Raw genomic sequence first — 12,378 nt, forward strand, 5'->3', positions numbered from 1 at the left:
TAGCTGTGTCTATATGTGCGATAATATAATTATATCGAATTTCAATAGGTTTACACGCAATAAGCTTATTTTTTTAAAAAAAGTATTGGTTTTAACTAATCTTACAGAACTTTGGATTTGCTGATGTCTTATATTTAGAATGTCAGCCACTCGAAGACCATTGTGAGTAGGCTTCATTAAGAAGAATACAAATATTTTGTTAGGTGAAATATTTGCAAACTGGATGGGAGGCACTCTTCCTGGCAGAATGTGCACTGGACAAAGAAATTTGAAGTTACATATTTCTTTATGTCCTTTACACATCGCTACAAAAATTGAATGTTAAATCAGTTTTATATGGATGTTTCTCTTTTGTAAATTTTATTGTTTATGTGCCTTTCTCAGCTTGACCCAAGGGCAGTATATGCACAAGCTTATAAGCAGTAATTTCTAAAATAAATTAAACCGGTGATTAATGCAAATCTATTTCCACTTGAGTTCAGGACACCTCTAAGTATGGAGACTACAATTTGTACAGCTGAGAAGCGGACTCACTGAATGTAGTGAAACTGCATTCTAGATAGAGATAGTATTTACCATAAATTCTGAGTCTATACAGCAATTATCCCAATTTAAGAGAATGACAGGGAATTTAAATGTGGACTATTTGACACAATCATATATGTTTATGAAAATAATAGATAACCTGACTTCCAAATGGAGTCTTTCCAAGGTGGCTAGTAAGCAATTTAATTCAAATCAATGTAATTACAATACAATAATTTTTTTTCTGAAAAGAAAATTCTAAAAAGCTTATAGGCTGGGCACTGAGCAGACAAACACTTGCTTACTTTTTATTTATCTTCCATTACTAGTATATTACCAGGGTTGACATTTCTAGTTCACAAACCTACAAAAATCAGTAAAAACATCATAACTCTCATTATAAACTATAAAATCTAAGATGGCAGGCAAAGTGAATATTAATCCCCAAGACTTGTTGAAAAGTCATATTTTAACAGTTTTCAAGATGATTTAAACTTCCTGATCGATATTTTTTGTTCAAGTTTTATTTATACAGTTTTTAGCTTTGGAGGTTTATTTAAAACTAATAACAAAATGAAACAAATTACCAAAACAATATTAACAATCCATTAAATTATAAGAAATTAAATATAACTAATAGTTTAATGTTTTGTCACTAAGGGTCATTGGTTTACTGACAACCTCTATATATGTTAAACACTTAATGGTATAATAAATCAAGTTTGAAGCCCTAATTATAGACTAAATTTGAGAAGTGATATATTCCCCAAATCTTCATCCTTCATAATATAAAGTTAATTATATTAATTATAATTAATTATATTAATTTTAAACAGTTCTGTCTTAATCATTTTGAACAAGCACACTTTTCCTGACATTTAAAGGACAAGGTGCACTTTCAAATCTTTTTTGAATGGTGCCTTTTGCTATCAAAGATAGAGAGTGCTGGAGGAATTTTTAAATAATATCACAGTAATTATGATATGATTGCTGCTAGAAGTGTGCTGTTTGCTAATTGGAAAGTTCAGTGGAAGATAAAAACAATTATTTTCTCCAGATTTCATTCTTGTTGGAGGAATGTGCTATAAATCAAAAAGTAGGTCAAAAACTGCCACAATTCCCTCAACACCTCCTGCGCTTAAGAAGGAAAAAAAATCCAAAATTTCATTTCCGATTATACCATCAGAATGATATTTTTGATCTAGAATTACTTAATAAATAATAGTGAAAAATATCACATAAGTGTGGCTGCATTTATGATACAGTAAACCGTGTATTTTGATTTAACAAATTAATATTAACCAAGAATTGATGCTGGTTCATAAATCCTAGCTCTTTGGGATCATAACGAATCATAATCCTGGTTTATTTGCTTTATTTGCTCACATGAATTAGCAAGGAATTAAAATAAATTATGTGCTCTGTGATTTATTAAACAACTGTTCATAGCTTAATTCAGGAGAGACCTATTCTTAGCTTTTTAAAGTTTTCTGCAGGCAAGTTTACGTTAAGGATGTTGTAACGTTCCCTGGAGTGTCTGTTCTAGATGGAAAAATGGGAAAGAAATGATCTTACCATTTTAATATCTGGCCTGCTCCCAGAATTGGGTACCCCCATAAAATTATTCTTTAAAACAATAATATAGCCTATGCCCTAGTTTAGGTGACAGGCAAATGCAACCAATATACTTGCACCTTGTAATAGCTTTTGTTAATCTTCTATTGATATCTTCAGCAACCCCAGCCTTAAAACCCAATGAAAGTTCCAAAAGATTATTGCCAGTTCCAAAAGATTATTGCCACCCCTAGGATGGCTGGATTGATCCCTCTGGAAGAAAAGCAGGATCTTCCCCAGAATGCTGGATTTTGCACACAATTACCCTGCTGTCATCCCATGAAACGGGCTAGTCCTGGGAGCCTGAGCATATCCATGTGGCTGGAACCCACTGTGGCTCATTCTGGGCTTGGTGCACTGCAGAGACTAGCTGCAGACAAGCTTCCTGTAAATTGTCATTCACAATCAATTGATCAAAGAATTGTCCAAACTGAGTTTCCATTTTTTTAGCTGACTCTTCCATTTCCTGCAGATCTTCTTCCTGGAGGGAGATCACAATAAATAATGAGCTGGCATAATTGTACCTACTGCTTCATTTCTCCATCTTGTATTTTCTTGCTAGCAGGCATGAAAGAAGACAATTTGAGCCCGTTTGTTTACATATCATGAAAGAACTCCAGTTTGCTGCTGCTTTTTTTTTATAAGCCATGCTCTGCAGCTATTAAAGAAGTCATAATTAATTTATTGTTGAGCACTACCTAGAAAACTGCTAATTCCTGATTTTGACTCCCCTAAAAGAGAACGAAAGACTTGAAAAACATCAATGGAATTGGAATCAAAATACTCTTAAGTGGATGAAGAAAAGGATTACCGTGTTTCTCCAACAATACGGCCTCCACCAATAGGAAGCCCCCCATGTTTTATTGGCATAAAATCAAATTAAGCCCCTCCCCCCAAATTAAGGCCCATATTGAACATGCGAAATGGGGGGGGAATGGCGGGGGGGCCTTGCCGTTAGGAAGTACTTTTGTTGCATTCCCGGATATGGTGCTGCCTGCATTGGTGGGGCACTTCATATCGGGAGACCTTCCGCCACCATTGCTTTCCCTTCTCCCTTGCTGCCGCGGTGTTAGAGCAACGCAAAGGGGGAGAATTAAGTCACCCTGAAAAGACGGCCTAGCCGTTTTTTCGGGGGTCAAAAAAAAATAAGGCCCAGCCTTATTTTGTGAGAAACACGGTATTTATACTTAATAACAAAGATCTGTTGTTCTTTGACTTTAGAGATGAATTCTCAATTCATTCTCAAAGAGATATAGGCTTCTTCCTCATGGTTAGTTAAAAGACTACTGCAAGCTCATGAGGGAACAGAAAAATCTCATTGATAATACCAATCCTTTTACAGACACAATACTGGTAAATAATGCTGTCATTTATTTATTTGGAATGCATATATAGGAAACAGGTCATGTTAAGGGTAGGGATTGGTGGATCCTATATTTCCCCCCCTCCCATTCTATTGAAAGTTACCAGCTAGTAAAAAAACATTTACCAATCATTCCCCTAAATGGGGGCTGGTGTTTGGGGCAGGAGACAAGCATTGACAAATGCTTTTACTGGCAGGCTGTTAAAATTACTCTGGTTTTGCAGAAATGTCAATATGTTCGAAAAGAGCCTAATTATCAACTGATTGAGTTTCTTTGGGACCTGGATTTTATGCTATTGTGGGGGAGTGCTAAACTTGTGTTGCAAAACAGCCTTGACAACTGATGGGTATGAAGAAAGTTAAGCAGTGAAGCAGTCAGGTAGGAGATAGCTCCATGTAGCTCCCATCCTATAATCCGTAGTTGGATGCTGCTCAGGCTAGTCCAGATTTCAAGCTGTAGATTGATCCAGAGATGTGGCATGTGCAAGAAATAGTAAAAGTAGGCTATTTTGCTGCTTGAAGCTAAATAGCCCTGGTTCTCAGAGACTGGAGGTGAAGTTGTATGGCTGCACCACCTAAAGTAGCCAATAAAGATAGGCTTCATTCATTACAACCATTCAGCAACTATCTGAAGTTAAAACGGCTGAATGAAGGCGACCCTTGACAGATACTCATTGTTCAGCCATTGTAATGTCCCGATTATTATCATGGATCACAATTCAGGTACTTGGCAATTGGCTTGCTATTAAAACAGTCACAGCATCCTTGTTTACATGATTACCATTTGTGACCTTCACTGTTGGCTTCCAACAAGTGAAGTCTATGGGGAAGCTGGCAGTGGTCACAATGGTGATCAAATGACCGTGAACCTCTATGACTCCAGGATTCACCTAATGGTGGCAACTGGTATTGCTTCAGCTACCACTGTAAATTGGTCCAGTCATATATCACCCTTTATGACCCCATTACTTAGCAAAGGAATTGCTGGTCTTAAATACCAATGTAAAGAAAGGAGTACCTGAAAGCACTGGTAATCTCATTTCCTAAGAGTCATCTTACTGGACCAATGGTTGGTGAAGCATGTCAGATTGATACAAAATTGTCACTAAGGGAAAACATGAATGCACTTTGGAATATCAGGAGGACGTAGCAGAGAAAATAGTTACAGGTAATAGTTGTGCTGCAGTTAGATGCAAAAGAGAAGGGCTCATAGGCTGATTTTGATATGTTATACAACTAAATCAGGTCAAAATTAGCTCTTAAAATTAGTGCATTATTCTGAATCCACGCTTACTTATTAAAGTATTAATTCAATGTTGCAATTACTTTCCCTTCATAACAGTGAAATGACAGTATTTACTCCCAGAAATAGGATGAAGAAATCAAAGTAGTGAGTATAGCTAACCTAAAGTCATGTAAATCTCACTGCTAATTTCCTCCTCTCAAATCTTACCTTAAATTTCATGTTCACATAATAGTCAGTGATTATCCTAGCATTTTTCCGAGTCTGCTTCATGCAGCTCACACTTGGTGGTTTAATAAATATCATGTAGGGTTTCAGATCATGAGTACGAACAAACTGAATACTCTGCAAGATAAAATAAAAAATAAAAACAATTGTACAAATTATATTTATTCTGCCCTGTTTTTGCATCAAAAATAAAAAAATGATTAAAAGGTAACATCTATAATTCAGAAATACCTTAGTGTATCAACTTACCGTATATACTCGAGTATAAGTCGACCCGAATATAAGCCGAGGCACCTAATTTTACCACAAAAAACTGGGAAAACTTATTGACTCGAGTATAAGCCGAGGGTGGGAAATGCAGCAGCTACTGGTAAATTTCAAAAATAAAAATAGATACCAATAAAAACTTTCACTAGGACAGTTGAGAATAAGTTTGATGTTCACAATTTCCTCTTTGAAAGAGACCAGTAAATAGGGAACAAGAAGATGAAGAAAAAGAAGTGTGTTTTTTCACACTTTTCACACTGCAGTGAACAAAAATGGCATCGTAGGAACAGGCTTATTCTCAGTCCAAAGTTTTTTTTGTGATTTCTTCCCTGATTTAAGGGAAATTTGGGAAACGATATCACTATCATGAAAGGTTTAATTGATTCACTAACCCAAAAGAAGATGATGATGACAGTGGGAGGCAGGAGTCACTCTCTCCCTTGCAAGAAAAAGCAAGAGCCGTTCTTATGATCTTCTCTCTCTCTCTCTCCCCGTAATACAGTCAAGCCCTTTCCAGCACGCGCGATCTGCCGCCGCAGCTTTGTACCTTGCAAACACAAAATCCCGGGGTTTTGCATTTGCAAGGTGCAAAAGCGGGGAGTGGATCGCACATGCTGAAAAGGGCTTGACTGTATTACGGGAGAGAGAGAGATTATAGAACGGCTCTTGCTTTTTCGTGCAAGGGAGAGTGACCCTGCCTCCCACTGTCATCAACATCTTCTTCTTTGGGTTAGTGAATCAATTAATTTGAAATGATCTCACTATCATGAAAGTCAGTGTTCTCTGCCCGTGGGGCGTTTGGAAGAAAACGCCCCGTGGCATATCCACGCGCGTATAAGGGGAATTAGAAATCCCCGCGTTCAATGCCTAGCACGCAGCTGTGAGCAAATACTGGGAAAACCTGATTGATCAGAAGGAAGGAGGCAAAAGAGGGAGGGGTGGTGGTGGATGGAGGTCCCACTGGTATTTGTGAAATACTTGGTCGGCAGCGCTTAAAGTCAACGTCCTGGCTCCCACCCACCCACCCAAAGCCACGAAGTCCCCCAATTGCGCAGCCCAGAATCGCCCTCCTCGGGCAGCAACGATGCCCGGTGTTTCCCGAGACAAGAAGCTCCGCCGTGCAATGAAAGCGCCCTGGCTCTAGGCTCGCGGGCTCAGAAAACAACGCGAGCCGAGGTCGCTTTGGCTCCGCTCAGCTTCGTTTCCTCAGCCCCAGCTGCTTTCAGTCCACTCGGGAGGAGGGGAGGAGGTGGTGGTGGTGGCTCGCGTTGTTTTCTGAGCTCTAGGCTCTAGGCTCAGAAAACAACGCGAGCCGAGGTCGCTCGGCTCCGCTCAACCGTTTCCTCAGCCCCAGCTGCTTTAAGTCCGCTCGGGGAGGGGAGGAGGTGGTGGCGGCGGCTCGCGTTGTTTTCTGAGCTCTAGGCTCACGGGCTCAGAAAACAACGCGCGCGAGGTCGCTCGGCTCTGCTCAGCTTCGTTTCCTCAGCCCCAGCTGCTTTCAGTCCGCTCGGGAGGAGGAGGAGGAACGAAGCTGAGCGGAGCCGCGACTCTGCTCGCGTTGTTTTCTGAGCCTAGAGCTCAGAAAACAACGCGAGCCGCCCACCACCTCCTCCCCCTCCCGAGCGACTGGCAGCTGGGGCTGAACGAACTGAGCGGAGCGGCGACCTCGGCTCGCGTTGTTTTCTGAGCCGCGAGCCTAGAGTCAGGGCGCTTTCATTGCATGGCGGAGCTTCTTGTCTCGGGAAACACCGGGCGTCCTTGCTGCCCCCTGAGGGGAGGGCGATTCTGGGCTGCGCGATTGGGGGACTTCGTGGCTTTGGGTGGGTGGGTGGGTGGGTGGGTGGGAGCGAGGACGGACGGAGTCCGTGAAGTGGGGCTTGCCTGCCCTTGCTGGCTGCCTCTGCTTCCTTAGGGGCGGGGAAGGGGGCTCATCTGGACCAAGGGTGAGTCTCCCCCTCAGTTTCCCCTGAAGGATCTTCCGTCGCTTTTGCCTTCTCCCTACATCTTCCCTCTGTTAAAAATCCCACACACACACACACACTTATTTTCGGGCGGATAGATTTCGTGTCTGAGCATTCCCACATGGCGGTGGGTCTTTCCCCCCCCCCTAAAAACAGTTTAAAAAAGAAAAAACAATATATCCTCATGCAAGAACTTTTCTGCTTCCGATTACCCCCATGCTTAAAAGTTGCAAAGGAAACACGGAAGCAGGGAAGCGGCTGCCCAGCTCCGGAGCTCCACACCATTTTTTTTTCAGAGGGGAATCTGACTCGAGTATAAGCCGAGGGGTTTTTTTTCAGTACAAAAAATGGGCTGAAAAACTCGGCTTATACTCGAGTATATACGGTAGTAGGGCTAGTTTTAGAATTTATAATAATTCCAGAATATCTAGGATAAAATGGTATCACTAATAATTTTTAGCTCATATTTTGTTGGGAAACTATTCTAATTATGTTAGAAATATTGTATACATTGAAATATTTAAATAAATTATTATTTCTATTCCTGACATATTGACAGTAAACATTTATTTACCCAACCATGTAAATAAATGTACTTAGAAAAACTATCAAGCAAACAAACAATTGCCAGAAAAAAAGAACAAAGAACTTTTTAAGGATAGAGTCAAGATTGATTGCTAAAACCTTCAATGTTAGGGGTTTTCTGTGACTCACGTAAGGCTCTAAATCCATTATGCAGATCTTCCCTTCATCAAGCACCGCATGTACTGCATCAATACTTGTCCCGTAGAGGTGTCCCTTGTACTCTCCATACTCCAACATTCTGCAAATGTGGTAAGTAGAGAGGGAGATGAGCATATTTCAAAGTAAGGACTTCTAAAAGAGATTGCACAATGAATATCTTTCTAATAATGCAGGAGAAACTATGCACCTCAATTCAAGCAGAATATGAAGGGGCAGCAGTCTTGTTTACGTATTTAGGGAGACAAGAAAAGTCCTGCCATACTCTTACTTGGAATCAGTGCTGTCACTTTTTTTCTACCTCTTATTGCAGCAACGTCTGCATATATGTATGTGGGATAGATGTAAGATAACAGCTCTGTCTACTGCAAACATACACTATTTTTGCTTGCTTTTTAATGTAGATTGGAGGTTTATTTAATGACTGAAGGAGATTATGAATATGCAAATTGCTGTGTTTTCAACAAGGTGAGATAAAGAGTAAATTCCTATCCAATGAACCTTGTAGCAACTTCTTGGGTTTCTACTGTGAAACACTGAATATATATATAAGGGAAGGTGATTTATTTGTTTAGGGAAGAAACAGACAATCCTCAGATTACTTAAATTCTAGCAATAATGAGATTTTCAACTCCAAACTGGAAGATTATTATAGCATTGTTTCAATATTTGAGGGGCTCCTACAAAGATGTGGGGGTCAAACTATTTTCCAAAGCACCGTAGGGCAAGACAAAAAACAATGGGTGGAAACTAGCCAAGGAGAGAAGCAACCTAGAACTAAGGAGAAATTTCCTAACAGTGAGAGCAATCAACCAGTGGAATAGCTTGCCTTCAGAAGTTGTGGGTGCTCCATCCAAGCTTTCAAAAAGAGACTGGACAACCATTTGTCTAAAATGGCACAGGGTCTTCTGCTCGAGAGGGTTGGATTAGAAGACCTCTGAGGAACCTTCCAACTCTATTATTCGATATTCTATGTTTTCAAATTCCTAGCATGTTCACGGCTCAACTTTGTCTTTCTCATTACATATTTACCACAGTGAATGCTAGTACAACATTAATTAAATAAATAATATTTCATGTATAAAAGGACATTTTTATTTGTAAAATAAGAAAACAGTGGCAGAAATAAATTCTGAATTCTGCTGACTGGCTATCCTGCTATCTGGGCACAGAATTTTGAAATTTGATGAAAGAAAAAAATGTGAATCTAAATACAAATTACCTGTAATTATACACCATATTTTCAAATGTTTCCTTTGGTACATAATGATATTCTCGACCATTCTCTTCATAGCTCTTTTGAGCACGGGTTGTATCTGTTTTTAAAAAGGACACGTTATGGTTATTGCAATACTTTTAAATAGTTACTGGAACATACTTTTAGTGTCAAGCTAAGTACTTAACGTTATATTGGGCTGTTTATTTGGTATATGCATAGATAAAAAACATTCCTTTCCAGAGGGTCCTCTTTTTGTAAAATCCAAATCCATGAATCCTGATGTGCATACCTGAGAAAGCTGTCCCCCAGAATCAGAATCTCCAGAAGTTACACTAGATACAACCACCAAGGAAAAAAAATGATGAAGACTCCTTTTAAGCTAATTTATTTATTAAATTATAACTATGACAGATCAGTATTCACATTTGTCCTGTTTTAAGTGTAAGACAGTGAACATGTTGTTGTGCTTGTAACTGATTCCACCCGAGCAATTCTTAAAGATGTACCGATTGTATTTGCTTCCAATTTTGAAAGTGTAATAAGAAGTAATTACATCATGCTATTGTAGAATTAATAGTACTGGTAGGGAAAATTGCAAGACCATTAGTTTCCTTTTTATTTAGGTAGCAATCATAACTATCTAATCTCGTAATGAGAAAGATTTTGACTTTAGGGTGTATTAAGAAACTTCTTTTACACAAAAATCTTATTTAAACTGGTTGGGGTACTGAGAACGATGGTATGTGAAAGTGTCCTTAGATTTCCAAATCTGTCTTAAAGTGAGAGATACACCCTTCTCAATCCTCTCTTAATTTGTGAAAAAGTCTGGTAACTATAAATAATGAAAGGCTAATACAAAGACCACAATTAGTGAAATTCCATGTCCTTCCATGTATGCTTTAAGATTTAAAGTATCACATACGTGGCACTGCATTTCGAAACAAGTGAGGATTTATACCAATAAGTTGTCTCCGTAGTTCATTCACTCCAACACCTGAAGGACCTAAGTATGAAAGAAATGATTGAATAAAAATGCACCGAATAAAAATTCTATACCACAATTACATACAATAGAATAATGACATTTTCCATAGAAGAAATTTAGACAAAGATTACAAATCAAAGTCACTAAATTATGACCCAGTTGTGCAAAGATGTGATACACTTGCATTTTAAAAAAATAACTGTACTATGATGAGATTATTTTTCCTTGAACTAATGCAAGTTTTCTCTCTTTTATGCATTCTTTTTTTGGCCACAGTAATCACTTTTTAAACAAGGAACAGTTTAATTGTTGCTACTTACCTATTAGTACAATTAATCTGTTTCGATCACCTGGTTGCCTTTGATATCTCACCACCTCTTCATAAGGTACTGTCGCAGCACAGTAGCAACTGTTAAGACAATGTGTGTGACATGCCAGGTGTCTGTAGTTGCATTTCCTACGGCACAGACGCATACTTCTTCGGAACCCAGCTGAAAAATAGAAACAAATACAGATCTTTAGAAACTGATCACTGAACTATATGGCTAGCCTGCAGTGTTTGGGGCATTTCAGATGTTCCCTTTCAGAGTTCATTCCAAATTTTTGGATTTCTAATCCTCCCTAAAACCCCAAAATTCCCTTATTCTGTCCACTTGGTTAACAGCAAAAAAAACCAAAAAAAACAGATTCTCTGGAGGAGATAAGGAACACAAGTACCATGTTTGCTACTTGGGCGTATTAAGTAGAATAAGTTTATTTATTTTTATTTATTTATTTATTTATTTTGTCAAACAATTATTAGATAGCAGGTATAAGTATAAACATGGTTATAAATACATGAAATGGATACGAATAAGAAAAAAAAGAAACAATAGGACAGGGACAGTAGGCACGTTTTGGTGTGCTTATGCATGCCCCCTACAGACCTCTTAGAAAAGGGGTGAGGTCAATAGTAGACTGTTGAAAATTTTGGGGTTTGGGGAAGAAACCAAAGAGTCAGGTAGAGTATTCCAGACATTGACTTCTCTGTTGCTGAAGTCGTATTTCCTGCAATCAAGTTTGGTGTGGTTTATTTTTAGTTTGTATCTATTTTGTGCTCTTGTATTGTTTTGGTTGAAGCTGAAGTATTCATTGATAGGTAGGACATTGCAATGTATAATTTTATATACTATACTTAGATCGAACCGAAGGTGGCGTAGTTCTAGGTTGTCTAGGTCTAAAATTTCAAGTCTGGTGGCATAAGGTATTCTGCTACAACTACAGGAGTGGAGGATTCTTCTCGTAAAATATTTCTGGGCTTTCTCAATTGTATTAATATCAGATATGTAATGCGGGTTCGAAACTGATGAGCTGTATTCAAGCATTGGTCTAGCAAATGTTTTATATGCTTTAGTTAATAGAGTGATATTACCGGAGAAAAAGCTACGCAGGGTTAAGTTAACAACTCTTAATGCCTTTTTGGCTATGTAGTTACAGTGGGCTCTAGCACTTAGATCATTAGAGATGAGTACTCCAAGATCCTTGACAGAGTTTGGATCATCAACAAGGTCTTGACTATTCAGCTTGTATTTTATTTTTTGATATTTTTTTTTGCCAATATGTAAGACAGAGCATTTATTTGTTAAGATTTGAAGTTGCCATTTGTTTGACCATTCTGACACATAGTCGAGGTCTTTTTGAAGAGTAGCAGCATTGTCAGTGGTGTTGAATAGCTTTACATCGTCAGCGAAAAGAACGCAGTTGCTCTTAATATAATCACAGAGGTCATTAATATAGAGTATGAAGAGAGTTGGTCCTAGAACACTGCCTTGGGGGACACCACTGTTGACAGGTACAAGATTTGATAGGACGCTCCCAATTTTGACCATTTGTTGTCTGTTTGACAGGAATGCTTCTATCCAGTTATGCAGGTATCCAGAGATACCATAAGACCTTAGTTTTAGGAGTAGTTTGTCGTGTACCACTGAATCAAAGGCTTTACAGAAGTCTATGTAAATTGCGTCTATTGCTTTGCCCTGATCGAGTTGTGTAGTCCATATGTTTTGCAGTGCAAGAGTTGCAGGTTACAGGACAGTTTCCTTCTGAAACCAAACTGTTTGTTAGAGAGTAGGTTGTTTGTCTCTAAGTGGAGGATAATGGATTGGTTAATAATTGATTCCATAACTTTACAGGTGACGCAGCATAAAGAGATTGGTCTGTAATTTTCAACTAGGCTGGGGTCTCCCTTTTTAA

The 12,378-nt window shown here is 38.8% G+C and overlaps 1 protein-coding gene across 9 annotated transcripts in view; it reads right to left on the reverse strand.

Annotated features, from left to right (window-relative positions):
• Positions 1 to 697: 697 nt before the first annotated feature.
• The window catches only part of MPP4 (MAGUK p55 scaffold protein 4), a 50,624-nt gene continuing 38,943 nt past the window's right edge, over positions 698 to 12,378 (reverse strand). For 7 of the 9 annotated variants that reach the window (XM_087949501.1, XM_087949496.1, XM_087949500.1 and 4 more), the window contains 6 exons: positions 10,467 to 10,637; positions 10,084 to 10,164; positions 9,165 to 9,258; positions 7,916 to 8,024; positions 4,956 to 5,090; positions 698 to 2,620 (listed from right to left, as the gene is read on the reverse strand). In XM_087949501.1, coding sequence (XP_087805627.1) covers positions 2,429 to 2,620; positions 4,956 to 5,090; positions 7,916 to 8,024; positions 9,165 to 9,258; positions 10,084 to 10,164; positions 10,467 to 10,637 — 782 coding nt within the window. In that variant the 3' untranslated portion in view covers positions 698 to 2,428. Of the gene's footprint in view, positions 2,621 to 4,520; positions 4,608 to 4,955; positions 5,091 to 7,915; positions 8,078 to 9,164; positions 9,259 to 10,083; positions 10,165 to 10,466; positions 10,638 to 12,378 lie in introns of those variants that run through there. The other 2 variants (XR_015746446.1, XM_087949503.1) reach the window with 2 other exon arrangements.

Source organism: Notechis scutatus, chromosome 1, assembly GCF_049901735.1.
Source record: "Notechis scutatus isolate UNSWTSFEM ecotype Mainland chromosome 1, rNotScu1.2, whole genome shotgun sequence".
Classification (NCBI taxonomy): Eukaryota; Metazoa; Chordata; class Lepidosauria; order Squamata; family Elapidae; genus Notechis; species Notechis scutatus.